The sequence below is a fragment of the Ammospiza nelsoni genome, chromosome 14, assembly GCF_027579445.1.
Source record: "Ammospiza nelsoni isolate bAmmNel1 chromosome 14, bAmmNel1.pri, whole genome shotgun sequence".
NCBI classification, from domain to species: Eukaryota; Metazoa; Chordata; class Aves; order Passeriformes; family Passerellidae; genus Ammospiza; species Ammospiza nelsoni.
In genome coordinates, this window is record NC_080646.1 from 3,903,599 (window position 1) to 3,927,143 (window position 23,545).

The 23,545-nt window shown below is 40.7% G+C and overlaps 1 protein-coding gene across 1 annotated transcript; it reads left to right on the forward strand.

Moving 5' to 3' along the window:
• The first annotated feature begins 1,782 nt into the window (after positions 1-1,782).
• LOC132079545 (protein FAM169B-like) lies at positions 1,783-22,599 on the forward strand. Its single transcript, XM_059482231.1, has 5 exons — positions 1,783-1,841; positions 13,636-13,769; positions 16,429-16,528; positions 16,799-16,887; positions 22,532-22,599. The coding sequence occupies exons 1-4, from the start codon at positions 1,808-1,810 to the stop codon at positions 16,801-16,803; spliced, it is 273 nt and encodes a 90-aa protein (XP_059338214.1). The 5' UTR covers positions 1,783-1,807; the 3' UTR covers positions 16,804-16,887; positions 22,532-22,599.
• Positions 22,600-23,545: the final 946 nt, after the last annotated feature.

Genomic DNA, 23,545 nt, shown 5'->3' on the forward strand with positions numbered 1-23,545 from the left:
GATATTTGAGGTCTGTGCAAATTAATCTCCCCATTCATAATTAAGAACCCAAGCCCTTGCTATTTGAAGGCAAGTCACAGACACAGCTGACTCAGCTAAACTCTGGTTGTTTTTCTTCTTGCTACACATGGATGTGATTGGCACGGCACTCATCTTGAGGTGGAGATGAAATGGAAGCAACTCAGCTATGAAAATCCTGGTTATCACCTTGAATATTTTTCTGCACATTTGTCTGATACTTTCAAAAATTGTTTGAACTGCTGCTGAGTAAGAGAAAAATATATTTTCTGCAAATGCATTCTGACCACACTGGCAGCACACTGCTTGGGTAGCTTTTTAGTAGATGGCAAGAAGACCAGAATATGGCTCTTCATTTAGAAACAGCTCTTTAATTTTTATCTCTTTTATTATTACTTATATATATTTCTTTTATTTCTTGTTATTGGCAGGCACTGACCAGTGTTTTAAACTGTGAAGTGGAAGTGTTTAATATATTTCAGTTTTTATCTCAGCTGTTCAACACTTAATGAGAGGAGGGAGAAATCAAGCTGTTATGCTATTTAACACTAAACTATAATGGAACTTTAAATAGAAATTTCAGTATCTAAAACTCCATATTTCTTTTCCATTCTAATAAAAATAAATGGTCCTCAGGAAAGACTGAAGCTGGTCTTTATGTAGATAGAAAGTGGTGTCACAGAAAGAGAGGACACAAACATTTCAGTGTAAATCTCATTTTTCCTTGAGGAAAGAGGCCTCTTCTACAATAAAATCCATAGAAATGGTAAATAAAAAAAAAAATAGTGGCAGTTTCACTCACTTTTTTTTTATTTTTTGGCAGAGACACCTTAGACTATCCCAGGTGCTCCAAACCCCATCCAACCTGGCTTCCAAGAATGGGGCAGCCACAGATTCTCTGGGCAAGCTGTGCCAGGGTCTGGTTTTGGATAGAAATTGTCATGTGTTTTATGTTGTTTGATTATTTATTTTAGTTCTTCGGCAATTTAATTGATTTGGTATATACCTATTTTTATGGGGAAAATCGCAACTGAATATGAGTTGAATATAGCCAACTGCTGAGTGGCTATTATTAATATCAGTTCTGGTCTTCATGCAGTATTAGCAAAACTAATGGCTGTGCATGGACAGGTTTTTAAATTTAGGTTTTTTTTTAAAATAGGGAGAAAGGACTTAGCAGGGCACATGCAACCCAGTTTTTTCCCCCTCCTATGCCTTCTGCCTTATGCCACCTGCGCTAACACAAACTGGCGCTGGGTTTACGGTTTGTCATTCTGTGCAAGATAAAAGAAATTTATGCATTTAAAAGAATTAATTCTGCATTTAAAAGAAATAATTTGAGATTTTTGTCGGAGTTTCTTAAGTTCAGATGCAGAGTGGGCCGGCCCTCTCCCAAGGCCGTGCTTCGATGGCGGGGGCAGAGGGCATTGCCCGAGCCTGTGGGCATTCCCTGAGCCTGTGGGCACTCTCTGAGCCTGTGGGCATTGCCCGAGCCTGGATGGCATTGCCTTAGCTTGTGGGCATCGCCCAAGCCTGAGGGCATTCCCTGAGCCTGAGGGCATTCCTGTGGGGATCGCCCGAGCCTGCACGGCATTGCCTGAGCCTGAGGCACTCTCTGAGGCTGTGGGCATTGCCTGAGCCTGAGGGCACTGCCCGAGCCCGCAGCCAGCTCCCCTCGCCTGTCCGGGCACGGCCCCGCTGCTCCCCGCCTTCCGCCCTCCCAGCCCATTCAGCCCCATCCCGGGCCCGGCCCGCCCTCAGGGCTGCCCGCGCCGCCCCGCAGGAAGTGATGGCGGCCGAGGGAGGAGGAAGAGCCGCCGCGGGTAAGAGGGAGGAGGCGGCTCGGGGAGGCCACGGGCGGCCGAGACGCCGCGAAACACTCGGGGCTGTCCAGGGAAGCTCTGCCCGGTCGCCTGCGGCCGTGCCCCGGTGGGGCCGGGCCCCTCACGGCCGCGCTCCCGGCAGCGCCCGGGGGAGGCGGACAGCCCGAGCCCTGCGCGCAGGGTCGCCCTCAGCAGGTGCTGCAGGGTTTATTTTCCCATTTCCCAGCGTCCAGGTGACTTTTCCAGGTGTTCGGCTGGTCCAAGCCTGCCCAGAGAGAGCCGGCCTGGTGGGTCCTGCCCGCTGTGATTCGGTGATGCTGGGGAGAGGATGATCCCCGAGCTCCTGTTTGGGGTCTCAGCACAGGTGGATCAGATCCACCTGTAGGTCAGTAGATCTCAAGTACTCAGCCATTAAGGATCATGGGAAACATTGCATAAAAATACCCATTTTCAAAAGTACATCAGCAGTTGTTTACCCAAACTGAGCAAAAATCAGGGTTTAACAAAAGCAGCAGGATTCAACAGGGACAAAGGAGCAGTAAGTTGGTTCTTGACCACACAAAAATAGTTGGACTGGTTTGGTGTTGAGATGTAAAAGGCTTTGTATACTGCAAAGTAGTGCACAAAGTCTAGTATATAAATATATTACTCAATACATATGCTATATAGTACCCTTCCTTTTAAAAGTATTCATTTGCTATTGACGAGGTGACTAAAACAAGAAGCACATGGACATAGAGGATGAACTTCTTTGTGAAAAAGCCACTCTCCCCTCATCTCCTTTCAGCAGGGCTTGATTTTCTGATGTTTCTGGTAGTGGGTGAAGAGCTGCTCTGCCCAGCAGAACTCAGCCCTTCAGTACCTGGTGGATTTGCAGTGCTTTGAAATGAACAGACATTGTGTCAGTTCCCAAATGGCCAAGCTCCCGGTGCTTGGTAAGGAACGTGATTTTAGCTTAGGTGGATCTTCTGTACACCTTCCACCGTGGATTTGCAGAGGAGTCTGGCATGTGCAATGTTCTGGGTTTGTGTTTGGCTAGGAGGACTTCCAACAATTTCTGTTCATGCACTTGTTTGGATAAGGGCCCATTGCATCACCTCAGTTAGCTTTTGCACTGCTTTCCCTCCTGCTCTGTTTTTATACTCTTCTTTCTTAATTTGTCACGCTAGCAGGTAAATGGAGAGAAAGTGAATTTATCTTCTGAAACACAGTTTAAGTTGCTGCCATTTATCTAAAGCACCTACTTCATCCCCTTCAGTAAAATAATGATGTTGTTCATTAGTTCCTCTAGCTGCTCATGGCTAAATGCACTGCTGTCAGATTGCTCTATTTTTCCCCTCCTATCAACCACTTATGGAAGTCAAACAATTGTAATAATGCTGTTTTTTTGGGGGAGTGACGAAAGATTCTCAGTTCTACTGTTTTTCTTAAATAAAATATCTCTAGATGAATAGAATTTGGGTTTTCATGTCCAAGGAAGCATTGTAATGTTGGGCAGTTCGATTAATGTCTACATTTTTCCCTTTTTCATCACACTCAGATTGAATGTTTAGAATAGTTGTTCTTCTATCCCCTTCCTTTTTGGGACAGCTGATGTTGTTTTTAGGTGTTGTCTGAGTTTTGGTGAGGTTATGTAATTGCATAGATTATGTTTAAAATAATTGTGGAGCAGTTGTCAATAAGCAGGTTGAATATGCAATACACTTAAAGAGTGCGTAGAGTCAGCCATTAGCTCTTGTGCAAAAATTGCTTTTCAGTTCATGTTGTGCTGTGATTGAGATGCTACAACTCGGTCTTGATTGCTGTTCCTGTAACTGTTTTTCACAGGGAAAGAATGTTTACACTTCCAGGTTTCTAAAGCCCTTTACAGGTCCCAGGCAAACCTCGCTGTTGAGAAGCAGGCCAGCTGTTGACCTAGAACTTGAGGTACTTGTTTTAAATTCAGCCTTCTTGCAAATTCATTTTGATTATAGAACACCTTGAAAGGCAGATTTGTATGTGAACCACCTAACAGAAACAGTGAGCAGCCACGTCTGTGCAGCTCTGGAGCCTGAGAAATAGTGGATGAGAAACCTGTATGTCTAGTTTGGCAATTGCATTAATGAAGCCTTAAATTTCCATCTGTCTCTCTAGGAAGATGGAAATCTCCCTGCCCTCCATGAAATCCGTGTTAATCAGTTTACAGGAAGGAGGTCAACAGCCTGGAAGGTGGAAACACAAAATTCAGGTAGCACATAGGCACTGTCAGTAATGTGGCCTCTGCAACTGAAAAAGCTTCTCAGAGCTCTAAGGTGAGACTGATTAACAGCCAGACTAAAATCTCATGTATGGAACAGGTAGAATTTTACTCAGACTGTGTGTGCATAAGAGGTAAGGGCTGCCATAACATTGCCACAGCTAAGGCAAGTTGTTGAAACCTTGCTGTCTTTAACATAAATATGTAGTTACAGTCTAGAAAGAAAAGAAATCAGGAAACAAAATCCAAAATACTTCCCTCAAAGGAAAATTACAGTCCAAACCCAGCAAACAAACCAGAGTCCCTTTCCATAGCAGCATTTCAGTGCACACACTCCTTCCCTTGAGGGGAAGTTTGGGAAAACAAACAGCAGAGGAGAAAGTCTGGCCGGTTTCAGTTTGCAAGTGGGAGGTGTGCAGGCATTATGGCTGCGAGCGCGTTATGGGATCCTGCGTGATGGGGCTGGTATGCGTTTGCCACATTGTGTAAAGGTTGCATACTGAGAGACTTCCAAACGCCTCGCCTGGCAATTCCCAGCTCTGGCCTGTTGTCTTTGCTGAATGATTGGCAGACCCTCAGGTTGCACATATCTCTGAAGGAAACTGTGTCCTGCTCAGTTACCCAGAGGTCTGTGGATGCTTGAAAACGTTGTGTTTGTAACCTTTGAAACTGCTGTCTGGTGGCTGGGCTTTATGGTATTACTGACAACAGATGGCAAATGGCTCCGCTGATGTAATTCTTGCTGGTGTTTCATTCCTGTGAAGTTGCACAGTTTCAAAATCTCAGAAAGTGCCTCCATATTTTTCCTGCATAATGATTTCAAGCCAAACGAAATAAAAACATTTTCTATTATTCAGATTCCAGTGGTGTCATGTGACGCTGTGGTAACGATTGCCTTGCAGCAGTTTCAGATAAATGCACGTTTGGTAGCAATTCTAAGGCCTGTGTCCTTTAAGTAATGCTTATTAGGACGTAACAGATGCCGTTTAGAAACATTATGCCTTTTAATAGGCTCTGCTTTTAGCCTACATGTTCCCATTGCAGGCAGACTGTGGATAAGGCAGGCTTGGAGGTATGCTGTCATTTATGCAAAGCCTAAGTCAATTTTCTGCTCTGAAGTCGAGCCATGTGTTTTTCCTTGTTTCTTCCATTCTGGTCATAGCTGCCTTGCTGTGTTTTTCCCCCTAGTCATATCTTTGGCTGATTGTCAAGCAATTGCAATCAAAACCTTTTGCATTTTTAACCACCAGCAGTGGTTTCTTTTGTCCTTACTGAAGAGGCCTGTGTAAACTGAAGTTGAACACACTGAGCCGCACTATCAAGAGCACAGCAAGCACAGAGTTAGCCCTCTGTTGCCAGCCTGTCTTTCCTTCTCTGCTTTTTCCTCCTCCCAAAAGGAGAAAAAGGGAAAAGCAGAGCCATGCTGATTTTGGAGCACCTTCAAAGACGTGTAGAATAGCTGACACAATGGCACAGAGAAACGAGAGCGATGTTTACATATTTCCTCCACTACTGGCAGCTGTTTATTAAAGCAAGTTCTGAGACAGCCTTGTGATAGCTGGTGCAGGTGATGTATTAATTTGCAGCCATGTAATAAATTTAGCAAAGTGGAAATTAGTGGGGGAAGGGATTTTGGTTTTTGTTTCTTTCCTTCTCCCCCCCAACCCAAATTAATTATTTTATTTTGAAATTATTCTGGCTGTGCAAATTGGTCCTTGCAAGTAATTTGGAGAAAGGCTGCTAGGCTTTCTCAGGCAGACTTATGCTCTCTGCTGGTGGGAGCAGTAGGCCTGTCAGATGTAAAGCATTTGCAGCTCAAATTATGTGGTATTTGAAGCTGGTATCTCTGAAAATCGAGACAGTTGTCTCAGATTTTCATCGCTACTTTGCTTGGGGAATATTTTCCTTTCTGATTGCAAAGCAGGGCTTTCAGGTCCTCCTGGTGTGCCACATTCTGCTGTGGTTTGTATGAGCTGATGTTAAGGGCTGTGTGTGGCATGGCTTTAGGTTTCTCACGCTTCCTTTGGATGATGGTAGTAAAGGGGAAATGTATTTGATGTGGTACTTAAATCCTAGTCCTGGTGCCAGGTTGTAACCGTGTGTGTTCCAGTAATAACTTTTAATTATTCAAACACAGCCATTTTCTGAGTGTCCTGTCGGTCTGCCTGGCTTCTCCCTATGGGATGAATTCATCTCCCTGCTGGACCATTTGTCAAACTCAGTTGTCATTTCCTGTCATTTCACCGTTCTGTGCTCATCACAATGGGAGTCATTGTTTTCCTCCTTTCCCTCAAGTTACAGGAGGACTTTGGAGTGATGCATCCTCCTTTCTACCTTCTATCTTTGTAGAGGATTGAATTGCCACTATCTGCATTTGCACTTGTGCTTCATAAAAGATCTGCTGCTGTTCACAGAACCTTTCCTGTCATTTTCCTTCAAATCTGCCTCTTTCCAGTTGTTCTGGAGAGCTTGTGTATTTTACTTTGTTTAGGGGATAGGCAAATAATTAAGTTGACAAATTCTTGCCATTTGGGTATTTGCTTCCATATGCAAGAAAAGACAAGTTTGACACCAGAGAAACTTTGGCTGTCCCATCCCTGGAAATCTCCAAGGCCAGTTTGGACCAGGCTTGGAGCAACCTGGGATAGTGGAAGGTTCCCATGGCAGGGAATTGATGATCTTTAAGGTCCCTTCCCACCTGAATAATTTTATAATTCCAAAATCCATACCTCTGCCTTCAGTAGTCAAAGTGAGACTTTTCCAGGAGCACTTTTGCCCATTTCTTGATTGTATGAAAACCAGTATTTATTAAGAACTTGATGCTGATGTTCACAAAGTCAGAGGTATTAGCAGCAATCACCCTAAACCATTAGAAGTTTCTTTGGGAAACCTGATGTGAACATGAATTTCATGTTCAGCCTGAATTAATGGCAGTCCTGAATCTCCCTTTTCTCCAGCACTGCATTTTCCCCTGAATTATTCTGTAAGCTGCCTCTTTCTTTTTTACATCTAAGCTCTGTGAAAAACAAAGTTAAATGTGCAGAAGTATGAATTCTGATATGTCATAGCTATAGCTGGTAGCACTTCCATGGTTTAACAGTATGCTGCAGTTTTTATTTGTGAAGTCTGTTTCTGGGCTGTAATACCTCAGCTTTTTTCAATTACATTGGGTTAAAGCTTTGTGCTAAACATGCCAGTCCAGATGTGCATTGTGTGTGTAATAGGACAGGGGTAGCCTGTTTACACAGATGTATTTTAGTTTATTTGTACTGTGAGTTGGATGTGGATTTATATTTGTGAGTGTAACACTGCTAAAGAGCCATCTGAGAAGAAACAGATATAGTTGGAACCTATTTGCTGGAACTTTCATTATGGGACTAGTGCAGGTTAGAGTGGAGGAAATATCCCTTCAGTATGCAGTCACCATTACATGATTCCCCTTAATATGCACTTGCTTTTCTAGCCTTCAAAATATTTTAATTAATGTGGTTTTAGCTAAGTATTTTTTATTTAAAAAGCTAAATAATTAAATCAATTATTTAATTTCCTCGTATATTTTTTTTCCATTTCAGAAATTGTGGATTACCTTAAGTTTTTGGGAAATGAAAAACATGTGTTTTATAGACCTCGTAATAAAAGGTTTGGAAGGCCTTCAGAGCTTATGGAAGAGTGTGAAAACTGAAGGTGTTTTCCTTTGTCTCATCTATGCTCAGCTAAAAACGTGTATATACCTAAAGCTTTTTCCTTCTCTTTTCTGAAGTCAGTAGTGAAAATGTGTTTGTGGGAATAGCATGACTGGTGGGATAGCAGCCTGTGTTTGCAATGCCTGGGATTTGGTCTGCCCACCACTTGAGTGACAAAATTTGTAGTAATATATAGCTAAACTCATCTATTTAATCAAACAGATTTCTTGACTGAGAGTGGGATTGGGATTATTTTTTCCCCTCTGCCTTAAGTTATTAATTCCACGGTTGAAGATTGTTTACAGACAGACTTTTATTAGTTTGTGTCCTGAAGCCCTTCTGGCCGTTTGAGTTGTGATAGAATAGTAAGTGATACATGAATGGAAGTTTGGGATTGAAACCTACAACCCTGAATCCTACATCCTGAATGTTCCAGGAGTTCTTGTTCTGTTGGAAATGGGGGACAGCAGAGCAGTGGGAAGGACACTGTTTTCATGGATGATGAGCAGCACGTGGTGTTTTCATGGATGATGAGCTGCCTTGCTGTGCTGGACAGATACCACAGCACGGCTTTCACCCGCTGGCTCAGCTGCCACCACACGCTGTTATGATCCTGCAGTTTCACTCCCACCAGAATTTGGGTTTTTGGCATGTATTTGCTCAGTTAAATTCAGGATGTGGGAGTCAGGTTCTGCGTGTACTCCCGGGAGCGTGCCAGAGACCTCTTCCTTCCTTTGAAAGGTTAAACAAATATGGTTGTCTAACGATAACCACATGCCTGGAGCTGTTCAGGCTCATGGGCAGGGAAGGAGAAGAGTTGATGTGAAGCCCCTGCTGTTCATCACAGAGATCCTGCTCCTATGAGAGGGTGAGAGACGGCACTTCAGTCACGTGTGTATGGTTCAGAAGGGCAAAAAAAAGTAGTAATTCAATCCTGGACACTGTCCTGGGTGTGCTTCTGTTGCATGGCAGTGGCAGCCCATGGAGAACTGAGAACAATTTATGTTATGTGACTTCTTGGTCTTTTTACATAGTGGCTTCAGAGGCACTGATAAGGAAAACATCACACCCTTTGAAGTGGTAGATAAGACACACTTAACTGATAAGGAACCAGTCAGAAGGCAGTGATTTGTTAGGAGCCACAAAAACACACCTGTGTTAAGAATAAATCTTAGGACTTCTAGTCTCAGTTGCATGGTTTAATTACAACACTCCCTCCTAAATATTGATCTGATATACTGTCATTTTGTTTTGCTGCATGTTTGTCTCATATTGCAGATTGGTTTTTGAAATAAAAAGAAAAAAAAGGAAAATATTTCTTGGACAGAACCCCTCAGAACATCATTAGAAACACTTAAAACCTGCTGAAGTTGTTTTTTTTTCTTTTTCTTTCTTTTTTTCCCCTCTTTTGTTATTGTGAAATGTATTGGCATGAAAATAAAGCCAATAAACAAAGCCAGTGCTGCAATTGCAAGCATTAGAAATGGCAAAACTGAATTAAAAAATAATGAAACTTGAAAATTAGAAATGTTAAGTTCTTTTTATCTCTCTTGTTCCTACACCACTAGAAATCTGACTGAGGTATTTTTCATATTTTTACATGTAAAATTATTCACAAATTTGCCCAAATGTACAAAATTCAGATACAAGTCCTGTGGTGACTGATGGCTCTTCTGTAAACATACAGCTCTTAATGGATGCATGTAGTATCCTTCTCTGTGTTTGTAGAACATGAAAAAGTAGTTGTAGGATAAATGATTAATTCACTTCAGACATAACACTTTTCATGCTTCATCTACGGTGAGGTTGATGTATTTTGCTTTACAATCTGGCTGCATCCTAAATGCCCTTACTCTGAAATGGGCATTTCAACAAGTCTGACTTTCCTGGAAGGACCAGCAATACCTCAGTGCATCTTAATCAAGCCAGTGGTGTGTCTAGTCTGGGAAAAAACTGCATCACCAACTTGGCTGGCTTGAGGGAACAGTATTAATTACCTACAAGTGAATGCAGGAAGAGAAGATTCTTAACAATTAAAGCAAATACCCCAAATCCCTGGAAGTGTCCAAGGCCAGGTTGGACAGGGTTTAGTGGAAGATGTCACTGCCCATGGCAGGGGGTTGGAATGAGATGATCTTTACAGTCACTTTCCACCCAAACCATTCCCTGGTTCTAGGAAATATCTCTTGTTTAGTAAATTGTGTATTGGCTTCATGCTCAAGAATAAATCAGATACTTCAGAGTATGTGATTAGATGGAAGGATGTCCTTTACCTTTGGACATTACAACAGTCTGTAGTTTCACTTCTGGAATTTCACATATGACTGCATGCTCCATGTGTTTTCTGTTGTGTTGAGAATAAATTCTTTTGCCCGTGGAAAAATATTTCCTGCTTACTTTAACTGATAGAATGAAATCTTCCTGAATCTGTAGTGATGGGGGTCTGTCTCTAATCCATAAAAATTAATTCTATGTTAGGGTAGAATATTGTCTCCCATTTTGTGATTGCATTTATGTACCTGGTGCAGAACATGTGTGTGCTGGTGAGATATATCTGGATTCCCACATATTGATCTTTTTGGGTACTAGGTGAAGTAAAATTTTTCTGACTTTTACCTTTCAAGGAGGATATTTGCCCACTTGATGAAACCCCCATGAAATTAGGTTCTCTCTTCTGGAGGAGACAAGGGGTAGAATAGCAGTGGGAGTAGAAAAAGCTGAGTTTAGGGGTCTAGATTGAAGCAGGGGCTTTGGTTTATTTCTTTTTGGCAGAGTTGGACAACGTTTTAGGCTGAGGTTTTAGAGGGTAGAATCTCCTAAAGATGACTGAGTTGTATGGGCAGTGCCTGGTGATATTTATAGCTGGTTTTAGCTGTAGCTTTTCACTTCAAAAAATCAGATTCTTTGTGCAAATTGGTGACAGATCACCAGAGTGAGAGGAGATGTACTTGCACATCCTCGCTTGAGAATGTGGCCCAGACTGCTCCATGGAAACAAAAGAGAGAAGCAGATGCGCTGCTAGTTTTTGCTTTAAAATCTCTTCTGCACGCCTGAAATGGAAATGTGCTCGTTGGGTTTCTCATTTATTTGCCTCTAGATAATTTTTCCCTGTGCAATTGCAAAGCTTCCACATCCTTTGCCCTGAAAGCAGGTGCCATGCAGACAAAGGCTGGTACCTGTCTGTCACCCCCTCCCATCATTGCTGCTGCACCATCCACCTCGAGGATGCCTTGCCCTTGTTGAGCAGCTCTGGCTGTTTAAGAGCTCAGTCCCAATGCCAGGAGTCTCTCTGGTGCAGGAGGCCTCTCATTCTAAATTTCCTTTGTGGTCTCTCCTCTGTGGCTGCAGCAGGAGCCCCTCGGGTCCCAGGAGCTGCTGGCAAGGTCCTGGCAGGCTGGCTGCCTCCATGTGCTCTTTTGTTGCTGCTAGGTAAGACCAAATTCAAATAAAATCCTGAAATTCCAATTAGGTCAACAGGCTGTCCTTGGAACGTTGCAATTTTGGTATCCCAAGATGCTGATTGGGCCTCAGACTGAAGTACTCCTGAGAGAACAGCACTACTTTTATTCTAAAGCAAAGTTACTTTGCATTTGTTTTAGCAACCTTTATAACACCCTGTTAGCCAGCAATAATTATGGCTTTAGTTAAATGCTTAGTAACAATAGTTATGGATAGACTTTGAGGGTTTTTTCTTGTGCCTGTGTACAAAAGAAGTGTAAAAGGGGCATATACAGCAGGGTAAATGTTATTTTGTCACTTTATACTGGGAAAAACTGGGAAACACATTAGTTAACATAAAAAGAAATTCAGGTGACACTTCTGTTCCATGTTATTCTTAAACAGCCTCAGTCTTTCTCCCCTGCTGACAGTTTTCTTCTTCACAAGAAATTTTTTGGTTCTGTTTGTATAGGAACACGTGCTCCTAACTCACTTGGGCCTTTTCAGTGTATTGCACAGGAAAGCCAAGTTCACTGGAAATCTAAAAGCATTTTTTAAAGGAAAAGATTACTTCTGTGCAAAGCTGTATTGATGGAAAGTTGATCAGAAGTTTCTTCTAATGCCTCATTATTTAATCTGTGACCTTATTTTGTCCTTGGAGTGGTCCTTGTTACCTTAGAGTACAAGCATATTGTGTAGCAGAAAGTCAATTGCTTTGTTCAGTGAGGAGAGAACATGGCTGTGCTGTTAAGTTGCATTGGCTGCACTGTGCCAGGAGGGAGCCTTGTAAGCAGCACCTCATGAACAGTATTTATTATCATGGCAAATATTTTTCTTTGTGCTAAACTCAAGTCTTACATGCTGCTCTTTTGTAAAGGATTAATTTACTAGTAAATTTGCTTTTGTGAATTACCAAAGTTTTGAATAACAATCTTTAATTTCTCTCCTGACAAGTTCTTTGCTCAATGGTGTTTAAGCTCTGCCTGGGATTTTATAATATGACTTGCCTTGCTAGTGCTGCAGTGCTCTTTTTTCTCCCATTTTGTCACGTACAAGCATGCTAGAAACCCATCTACAGAGCAGCTTCTCTTCAGCATTCTGAGTGCACAGCTCTGCTGGCAAGCCTCAGGATGGAAGCTGGTTGCCTGCAAAGGGCAGGAAAATAATGTTTCAAGCATTTTAAGCATTTTAAATTTCTTATCCTTTTGCTGAGGAATCAGATGCTGATCACTGCTGGAGAGACAGTGGAGGCACCATGGGTGAATAGTCAGAGCTGGTACTACAAATCCCATACTCCTGCTTTTATGTGGAAAGGTATCACTTTCAATGTGGTACCTATATGATTCATGGTTTGTTAATCTTAGTATAGACAGATCTTGCATTGGTCCTTTTAAGACTTCTTGTCTCAGCCATTTACTATCAGTGCAGTTATTTCACATTTAATTTACCAAGGGAGGTGCCATGTGAGACCAAACTATCATTAAAAAGGGATGGAATTCAGAGCTAAGATACCAACAACAGCTGTGGGTAGAAGATTTGGTCCTCACTTGGGCTTACAAGAGTTGCAGGTGTAGCTTGTTGATTGAAAGCCCCTTAAATTGAAGCTATTTTATTCCTGTGATAGAACAGTGGCTGGAGACCATTTGGTTTGCTAACAAATTCCCTGTCATGTTCTTTTTCTTGGTGATGAGCCACCAGAAAGTCTGGTTTGTTAGATGAGAAGGAGATTATTGCTCCTTCAGGAACACCAAGTTGGACTTTGCATTTAGGTTACAGGCATAAGATATATATAATTTTTGTTTGCATGCAATTAACAAATACCCTCCAGCACTGAGTCACATGGATTCAGAATTATGTTGCATAAAAGATGATGTTTCTATTTTGGAAAGACTTGTGTGGGTAAATTTTTTACATTATTTCATTGTTGTAAAAGTGCCCAACGGATGTTAGTCAAAAAAGAGAAGGAAAAAGTTAATGACAAACAACAGATCCTAGACTGACCCAAAAAGGGGCAGTCTTCCAAGAAAGCATGGAAGCTTTGGAATTCTTTCCCTGTTATATTTTTGGACAGTGCTAAACTCAGGCTGTGTTTTGAAAATTTTTTTTAATGTTCTTCCAGCTTTAAAGCAATTTTCTTACACCTAGAGAAATTTGAGACTGTGCTTGCTGAATTCAAAGGAGACAAATGTGAATTGATGCTGTCATGGTTCTGCTTTGAAAAGTTGCATGTCAAGAGGTAAATAACATACAGAAAATAACATACAGGCAGGTTTTTACCAGCCTTACTATTTTAGACTAGGCTTATACAAAAGGCTCTAATGAGATCATTAAGGGCCCAGCCACACCAAGCAGCTGCTGGGGAAATAGAGGTTTTAAGACTTAAGTTTCTTATTTAATATAAAAAGTAAAAATATATTGTGTTTTATTTTAATCACAGGTCGACTTTACTTGGTTGATACAATAACAGGAGATCCAGGGGTTCTGCAAGCAGATGCTGAAACATACTATGAAAAACTCTTGAAGAAGTCACTGTCCACTCCTGATGTTTTTTCCATCCCTGGAAGAGGAGAGGTAGGAGGCTGATGTTTCTGCAAGTTAGATACTTGCAGATTAGTTTGTTGGTTGTGCTCATGTATGCTAAACTGGTATGGCTGGATTGCAGAAAAAATCAGTAAATCCTGCATTATTTCAAACAATTTGCATGCTGTAAATGAGAGATAAGCTTAAACTCCAAGTCTGAGTGTTGAAGAGGGTTTGAAGTACTCTGGTGAACTTTGCATCTTGAATCAAAAGCGAATTTTATAGAGAGATTTACACCATGGTGCTGCTCAGCATTCTGCCTCTGCTGTGCAGTTTACACAGGCATTGTGATACAGTCTCTCTTTTGTTTCCATCCTTTCCAGTACTTATATTGGTAATTTTGAGTGTGGATTTTCCCAAAGGAATTCTGTTCCTAAGACACCTGGGTGGAATAGAGATGACTGAACAGGCCTATTAAACATTTTTACTGCAGTCAACCTATGAAACCTTTGAATCTGGCATTTTGTAGATCATAAATAGTGTGCTGAGGTACCTGTTATTGTGCTATCAAAGCAGAAATTGGATTAGTTAAAATGAATGTTTGGAATAGAGTAGCTTTTCTGCAATTTAGGAAAATAATATGCCGTAGTTTCCAGAAAAATGCTGTTCCAGGTGGGATCAGCTTCGGCTTTGAGCTGGGAATGTAACGGGGTTTAAATACTCTTTTAATGCCCTCTAGTGGAGCCTGTGGGGCTAAATACAGAGTGAACATGCAAAATTCCCCCAGTTTAGGGCTTCTGTGTCCTTACCTTCCATGCCTGCTTGTACTTTCAGAGGTTCATTTGCTGTTCCAGTAGGAGGAGGAGGAGGTTAAAATCCCAGGCAGTTCTCTGTGTATTCCTGCAAAAGCCACACACACTGAGATCAGTTAAAGATGAACTTCTGGCTTTTGATTCACAACTGTCTTGATTTTGTGGCTTGTCACCAGCCCTTAAATATATCACATGACTGATTTGAGTCTCATAGCAACACACTTCTCTTTGCATTCATTTAATTCAGGTCTAATCTAATCTGCAGTCAGCCAGTCAAGGGTATAAGTAATGGTAGTGTTCTTGCTGTATTGTCTTTTTCCTTATAGTCTATAATAAATAGCTCAAAGAATGTTGATGTTTTGTAATTTAAAATAATTCAAATGTAATAAGGCAAAACTCCCATTGCCAGTGAACATCCCAGTTAACAGTCTCTATTATAGACCCAGAACCTGAGGGATGACGAGTTTGGTGTTTCAATAATGGCTGCATTGCCAAACATTTTTTTTCCCCTTCTGCATGGGAATTAAAGCAGGTTTGAAGTGGCAGGACTGGCAACAGTGAGTAATTATTTAGCAGGAGTTAAGTGGCTGTCAGCCCCTTTGCTGGGGTCACAGAACTTCTTTTTGGTATGGCTTGGTCAAGCATTCAGGCCACAAATAGCAAGGATTACTGCAAGTCAGGATGAGAGCCCCACAGGCTGGCAGCAGCCACACACAAAGCTGTGCTTGGCTCATGCTGCTCTTAACACCTGTGAAAGTGCACATTACCTTATCAAACAAAATAACAATCATGGCAGTATTGGAAGTAGTCCTGGCCTCTTCATTATGGAAATGCTCCCACGTGCTGTAATGACATTGATGCTGTTATGTTTGAAGCATGCAAAGAACAACTGAATCCCCAGATTTAGGCAAGCTCATGAATACAGATTTCAAGTTTTCAAGTTGTTGGGTTTTTTTTTTCTTGGAGTCCAGTGTTTGCATAGATGCTTCCAGGATTCTGGCACTCATCAACTACTGAACGCTGGTTTCAGCTTAGAGTTGTTATCCAGAATAATCCATATTCATATTTCTTCCATGTACCAAGAAATATTAAATGTAACACGTGACTGATTTGAGTTTCATAGCAAACTGACAAATGGGTGCAATTAGAGAGAGAGGCACACCCACACATACACAATGGACCAGATTTTGGAAAGTACAGTACATACTGTGCTAAGTCATGCACGCTCTTCGCCTGTACCTAAACTTACATGACAGCATTTGCAATATTCATATGGAAATCGTCATTTCTATGCATATAGAGCTGTTTGAGCACAGTAATTTTGTGTTTGTGTCACATCATTTAAAAGTTTAGTCTAAGAGCAGAAGCTTGAGAGCTGCATTTTGATTTTGGCTTTGCCTTCAGCTTAACCACCTTGTGCCAATTATCTACCCTCGCTGTGCCTGGAAGATAAACTGCCCAGGCACTGCCCTAATGCTTTGATACTCCCTGTACCCTGAGGCTTAATTCATTGTTTGCAAAACACCACAAATACTCAGCTGGAGGATGCTGTAAGAAGTGCAAGTTGTATTTGTTTTCATTTGATGTGTCTGGTCTTTCATAACACCATTTGTCTGCGTGTGACAGTGCTCAAAGCCAGGTTATGTGGTAACCAGGACAAGTCAGCATTAAGGTCTTCACTAACTTCAGTAGCTTGAGTTTTTAAAAATTAACTTTCCTTATGGATAATATTAGAATATTATATGTATTTCAGTGCCTTGAAGTTGAGGATTGAGAGGGTGTTGTGCTAAGCTTGTACCATGCATGTCAGCAAAACATGTCATAAGTGCATCTGATACGTGAAGTACTTGTTGTGAGCTTTGCAGTACAAAGAGCTACAGGGCTTGTTTGTTTTTTAGGTTAAACTTGAAGATTCCTGTGTGTCTTTTGTCCCTCTCTACCGAAATAATCCTACTTGCAAACTGTTGCTGTTAACTGATCCAAAGGATAAAAAGACAGGTTAGAATTGGTCACAATATTTTGAAATTTGAGTAGTTGTAATTTCTTTACCTTTAAGATGGTCTGTTTGTTTATGTATTTAAATATTCTGGGTTTTGTTTTGAATATGAAGTGGTTTCAGTTTATCTGTCAAGGATTTTTGTCAGTGGGCTGCTGATTAGATGGAAGAATTGATAATCAGGGCTTTTAAATTCTATGCATAAATTCTCTGCTGATAGCTGAAAAATCTCCTTGGGTAAATCTGTTATTCTTTCTGAATTTATTCAACAGGATAATATTTTTCTAATTCAGAATGATGTGAAATTTAAACACAATATGGTTTGGATAGAATCCTGAAATCCTTAAACAATAAAATACAGGTATGAAATTGTATTGCTTCTTACTGATTCTTATTAATATTATCTTTTTGTTTTGTTTTATAATATTTTTTTCAGTCCTAGGCTTAATTGACTTTTATTTCCAGTACTGGTGTGTGAGGACTATCAACTGGTGTGTAGATTAGGTGAGGAGTGTTGGTGTTGTTGTGAAGCAATGGGCTTTTTGGAATATCTGCAACGAGGACATGAACTTTTATATTGACTCACTGTGTCACTTAGGAAATACAGAACACATGGAACCTGCTAAACTTCCAGCTTCCAAATGTGGCAGCCAGCTAACGACATCTGTCATTAAGAGTGTCCTTTTTTTAAAAGGACAAGCTATAAATTATACCTGAAAGGCTTTAATAGCCAGTATTCTTAATAATACAGCAAAGGCAGAGCAAAATCCTCTGTTCAGTTCCAAATGTGGCAGGTAATGATCTTGCACTCCTAGAACAGGTTCTGTTAGTGTAAGTGTTCATTGTTCAGTCCTACCCTGTGACCAGGGAAATTTCTTCAGAAGAACAAAAAGCAGATTAAGATCACCTGTGGTTAGAGGTGAACTCTGCAGTTTCCCAGCTCCTTCTGCACAGGATTTCAGCTGGGCCTTTGCTAATGGGCTGTGCTTCACAGGACAAGGTGGGAGACCTTTCCAAGTTCCAGCTGTAGTCAAAAGACTTCCTGGTCCCTCTAAAGCTATTGATGTAGAATTACTCTTCTGACACTAATTTATGTATTCCATTAATGTTTTTCTGAAGAGAGAAACACACTGGTGTGATAAAGGGGAGAAGCATCTACACGAGAGGCCAGACTGGCTCTTGGTGCAGTTGTGCTCATCTCCTGACTCATGTTCAAAGGAACATGGCTGAAAACAGCACTGAGTTAGTTTAGGCTTCACAAGAGGAATTGGGATCTGTAACTACAGTGCAGAAACAAAGGATTACTAAATAGATGCAGGTGAAAGTGCATTTAGCACAGCTCTTCTGTTAAATGATCTCATTTAATATTAGGAACAAGAAGTATTAATGAGATACAAGCACACAAGGAAAAATGATTTCTCACAGGAACAAGTCAAACAAGTCCAATTGGAGCCTAAATTACCTGATAGCTATCTTCATTAAAAGCTTAAACCTACAGAATAAATACCTTATTATATTATAAACAACAGCCTGACTGACTGCTGTGACCCCTCCTTGCAAAATTTCAGCTCAAGTTACCAGTCCAGAGTCAGAGGAACAGAGAGATCTCTAAGCCTGCTGCATCACCTGGCTTTTGATATTTCCTTCCAAAAGTGTGATTTAAAGGATTTTCTGGAAGTTCTTTGTTTCTAGATTTTATATACTATAAACATATGATCAGTCTTCCTGCTCACATCAGGTTTGACTGATGTGATTTTATTTTTCAGATGAGTGTTAAAAAATTTTCATTAGTTCTTTAAAACCTGCTGGGATGTGTGTGCATACCTATACAGATGGGTATATACATTTGAAGTATTTTGTCCTAATTTTTTTCCAACAGCTCAGCAGATTTGGAATTGACTCTTAGGGTGGCAGACTGTGCTAATGGGGAAACTCCACCTGGATTTGCTCACCTACATGACCTTTTGTTCTGACCAGTGAACAGCTCAAATTAATTCAGAACCAATTCCTTCCGAGAAAGGCAATATATTTTAACTTAGTCTTTGTTACTTTAAGGACATTTGACTTTAAGGGCAGAAAATGAAACCATTTAACAAGTTACATCATTTTCTTTTCCTGACTTGAGCTTTACACTTTTCTTGTGAAACAAGTTTCATCCAGATGGAAGAGGGAAACAATCTTGCTGTGGTTAATATCTTCTCTTCCTCTACCTGTCCTCTACCTCTGCATTTTAGTTTTCGTCCACAGCAGGAGCACTCTTAGAAGCAAATTTCCTGGTTGTCCCCAGATACTGTGTTTCTGTTTGATGGTATTTAATTCTTGAGAATTTGGTTTAAAGAGGGGTGGATTCCACCACTGAGATTTATTTCTGATGATCTTTATAAGATGGGTTGTCCAGAAGCGATGAATAGCTTGTGGTTTGAAATGATCTGCATATTTCAAAGAGAAAATTAGTATGGCAGCTTTTCTGTAGGACTTGGTCGTGGTTGGAAGCATTTTAAATTTATTTTTGATGGGCTGAGTGTTGTGTTCTGTTAGTATATCTGTACAGATATTTTTATGAGAATGTAAATTGCATTGTAAGGGCTTACAGAGCATAACATGGGTGATTAACATCTTTATAACACTAAATAAACATACCTTATTGTGGCATTTTCTGTATGCTGCATGTAATAATTCACAATAACTGTGAGATGCCTTGGAACATTTATCACAAGACATTTGCAACAAATCGCTGAGTGAAGCCTGAATAGTAGAAGAAAATGTAACTGGTTGCAGGAACAATCTATCTGAGAAACTTGAATGGCTGCCATTCCAGCAGGAATCTGCCTGCCTCCCAAACTTTAATATATTTATTTTGATAAAATTCCTAGAAAAGAGTGAGAAATGCTCTTATTCCATTTTAAAGACAGGGAACTGTGGAACCCAGCTAGTTCAGGGTATGTCAGTGCTGCAGAATGCAGTTCAGAGTAGGATTTCTGACCTTGCTCCAGTATCAGAGTATTTCCACAGTGGAAGTCTTACAAAAGTGACCTCTTTAAGTGTGTCAGCAATCTGAAAGAGTGACAGGATTAAGGTAAAGATGGCTTTAAAGATGACAGAAAGTGCCACTACTTTATCTTAGATATTTATTAACTCTAATTACATCTCTCATATGTAACATCACCTTTATTTAGTTTGTAACCAAGGGATGTCTTTCAGCAATTCAGATAAGGCAGGGGAAAAAGAAGAGCCAAGCTGGATGTTGCTTTATTTTCTCTTCTTTGCTCTGTGTGTAGAATCCTGATGTGCACATTTCATTTAAATAGTCATTTAAACACCAGTGTGGGAACATTTGGCCAGCATAGCCTAGGAAGTAAAAATATAATCCAGGCCTGAGTTGGGAAGGGATCCATGTTTGCCCAGCAAAAGCAGACATTTCATAATCACAATTGCATTATGCTTGGTGCCTAATTCAGTTCAGTCCTGGATTTCAAACACCCTGTGCTGTGGAATCCTGTGCTCCACTGCCTGTCAGCTTCTTGCAACACTCTGTGTTTGTCTGAGTGCAGGTGATGAAAGTACTGAGGTTTAGCAAGCTGGTGCTTACAGGGCAAGCCACCCACCTGAGCATGTGTAAACCCCATTAATTGTGACCTGAAATGCATTTCACCTGGGCTTGCAACTGCACAATCAAGCACATCAGGTTTTGCAGCTGCAAGGTCACTGCAGTCACATCCCGATTCACAGGGTGCAGGGGATGTGTGCTGGCAGTAACTCCATCTCCTGTGATCAGGTGAGCTTGACTGAATGTTTTGGAAAGGATAACAAGACTGGGAAGGGAGAGAGAGGGAACATGTGGTCTCACAAATCATGTTTGCATTTGAAGTAGTGTTCCTCAAAGTTGATTATAAAATGAAAATGAGAGTATGGGGAAGCATGGATAGATTTAACTGTGGACCAGATGTTGACTTGAAAAATGATAACAAAAAGCAAAGTACATATGTTTGTGTGAAATCTGGAGAAATGTTTTTTCCTTCAAGGAAGGCATCCATATAGATAAGGTTGCTCAAGTAATGTGATGTGACAGTTGCTATGTCAACTAGTGTTCCCTTCCACACATTTAAATTATTGAATAGCACAGTAAATGTTCTATAAAAGCAACTCCTTCCAACATGGTTATGCATCTTCCTGTTTTCCTCAAAGCTTTTAAAAACTTTTTTGACCTTTACTATGTGTCTTGTATGTCTGAACTGTGTGCCAAACCTCTTTGCAGCTCTTATTAAAGGCAGCATTTGGCCCATTATGTCCCCTTTGTGTGACTCAGCTCCCTTTGTAGCTGCATGTTTCATGGATGTGTAATGGAGCAGTGGCTGCTGCATTTGAAAGCAGAGGGAAGGGTTTGAGGGAACAGATTGAATCCATCACAGAAAGAGTATGAAAATCCCATGCAAGTAAGTGCATAATATTTAATGAATTGAGTCTGCTGCTATAAACAGGCATCTGCCCTTGCGTGCAATACTTCTTCCTTGTTAACCCAGCACACAAAGTGTAATGCTTTTTGGTGCATGCTTTAATAATTTATTGGAAATATAAGTTAGCTAAGCTGAATCTCCAGCCTTAAAACCAGCAGGAGTGATAGAGGCTGAAGCAAAAAGGGAAATTAACCTGTGTGCATCAGTGACAATCATATAACCTGAGGCTAAAACAGGTAAATGATGAATCCTGTCCTTAAAGTCATTTCATTTCCTTGTATGTGAATTTGTTTCTAACTCACAGATGGTTTTGAACTTTCTTATATTTGTCCCTAGCTGGGTAGGTTAGAGCCAGTTGTTGGAGCACTCTTTTAGGACTCAAACATGTGAACTCTGTGCTGTTCTTTGCAACGTTCTTCCTCTATTATATTCTATCTTTCTATATAAAAATGGACATGGTAGGTGCCCTATTTGGTGTTCTTGAGCAATCCTAAAATCATGGCCATGTACTTTAGGTGAATGTCACCAGTACATGGATACTAAGAATTCTTTTGGCTGAAATATTTGCTGTTTGATGTGTTTGTGGTCATAAAGGATCAGATTCTGTGTTTATTCCAAAACCTCATCTAAATCCTCATTCTCTATCCTTTGAAATGACCCCATGTCAAAACTTTTCTTTCTGAACAAGGCTTGGAAGTAATTTCAGTGTCATTGTTGCTGCTTCAAGTCTTTTCCTTGTAAATCTATTGGCAGGCAATGAATTCTGTAGATGAACATGTAGGAGTAGGGTTTAAATACTTGTTCCTGCAAATGTGAAAAATTGAGGAAGGATGGGAAGAAGTGGGGTGCAAGTTTTACATCACACCTACATGAGGACTTGACTTACGTGGGTTGCTGATACACTTTGCCCTGAAGCAAAAGTGTATCTTATTATGCATGTCTATGTCTGTCTTTTGTTGATAGGAACCTCTCAGTGTGCATTTGAACCTCAGAAAATATCTGTCCATGCAGAGATTTAGGAGTCTGTACTCTAAAGCTACCCATAGATAGAAATTCAATCACAGAGAGAGCTGAAAAGCTGTTTGATAAGCAGATATGAGAATTTTCATGTTTGACTTGCATGAGTGCAAATATGTGCACTCAAATATATGGAAATATATATGTGTAGGTAGGGGAAAGTTTGAAAGAAACTTGAAAACTGTAACCTTTATCCAGGTAGCTCCACTGTCCCAGATGCCACTCAAACCTACTCTGCTACTGAACTTAGTATTAAGCAGGAAGTGCTTTATTCACATGGAACACAGGCTGTCACACCAAAGTCACATCAATTCCTGAGAAAAATTACCTTCACTTGATGCCTCGTGCAGTACTGGAAATTGGATATCAAGGGACGTGGAGGTGAAATTGAAATACAATTGTTGTTCTTCTGTCTCACAGCAGAACAGGCTGGAGTCAGCTGGAGGGAGAAGTAGGTCTGAGGCTGCCTGTGGAAAAATAGAGAACCTGCTTTGTATTTGTGGGTAACGTGCTCCCCTGTTTTTGTTTCTGTAGTTTTGGCAGTTTATTTGAGCCAGCGCTGGTGGCCTGTGGAAGATGTTGTGAAGACAGCTGATCCTGCTCGAGATGGGCTCATTTTGGTGAGGATGCTATTTTGAACAGTTGCCTTTACCCTGGAGCTTCCCAGCCAGAGCAATTATATGAAATTGTCTTTGGTCTTCAGCAGCTCCTGCTCTGAACCTGTGGGGTCTGGGCTCTGTGGCTCACCAAGTGCTTCACGTCTCCAGGACACAGTGACAAGCACATTAGCCCTCTCTAAACAATTCTGTGCATGCAGCTTATGATTCATCTGTGGGATTTGTTTTCTTTTGGTTTTTAGTTTACCTTCACTGCCTCCTAAAGGAGTAATCATAAATTGAATTACTACATTAGCAATAATTTCTCACATTAACTGTCTGGTGGGAGGTGTTACTACCCTTTGGAACAATGTCTTATCTAGCTAGTTATGATTTTTTCCCCTTGGATAATGTTTATATTGTATTCATTTTATGAAATGGTTTCTATTTAGTCATTTATATATCCGTAAGTCTTTTTCAAAATAAATTATCTTGGTAAGATAGAACGACTTTTTCATAATTGGAAAGATTTGGGTAGCCTGGAGTCTGTTTGCAACGAAAAAGTCAGATGCCTGCTGCGTATGAGCTGTGTTGTCATGAGGTTAAGTCAGGTTTTTTTCCTACATAACTCTCAGTATTTTTGGTCCTTAATGATTCCATTCCTTTATAATTTTTTCCTGTCATACATAGTGTTTAATTATTTGCAGAATTAAGTAGGCTTTTTATGGGTAACTGAACTGGAGGGATTTTGAGATACCAATCCTTGCAAGATAGAACCTGGAGCAGGGACACAGGCCTTCAGGCTTTCAAGCATCTCTGTATCAACAGAGAATGAAAATAATGTCTGAAAATAGAAATCTTACCCCCTCTAGCTCATTGCTGAAAGGTAAATTGCCGCTATATGTTGAAACTAATTTCTTTTTCAGCATTCATATGAAGCTTCGCAGCAGTT

Bases quoted from the DNA above. Each gene is read 5' to 3' on its own strand.
- LOC132079545 (XM_059482231.1), top strand. From the start codon at position 1,808: ATGGCGGCCGAGGGAGGAGGAAGAGCCGCCGCGG. The intron at 1,842-13,635 runs GTAAGAGGGAGG...TTTTAATCACAG, and splicing joins AGGAGGAAGAGCCGCCGCGG to GTCGACTTTACTTGGTTGAT. The intron at 13,770-16,428 runs GTAGGAGGCTGA...TTTGTTTTTTAG, and splicing joins CCATCCCTGGAAGAGGAGAG to GTTAAACTTGAAGATTCCTG.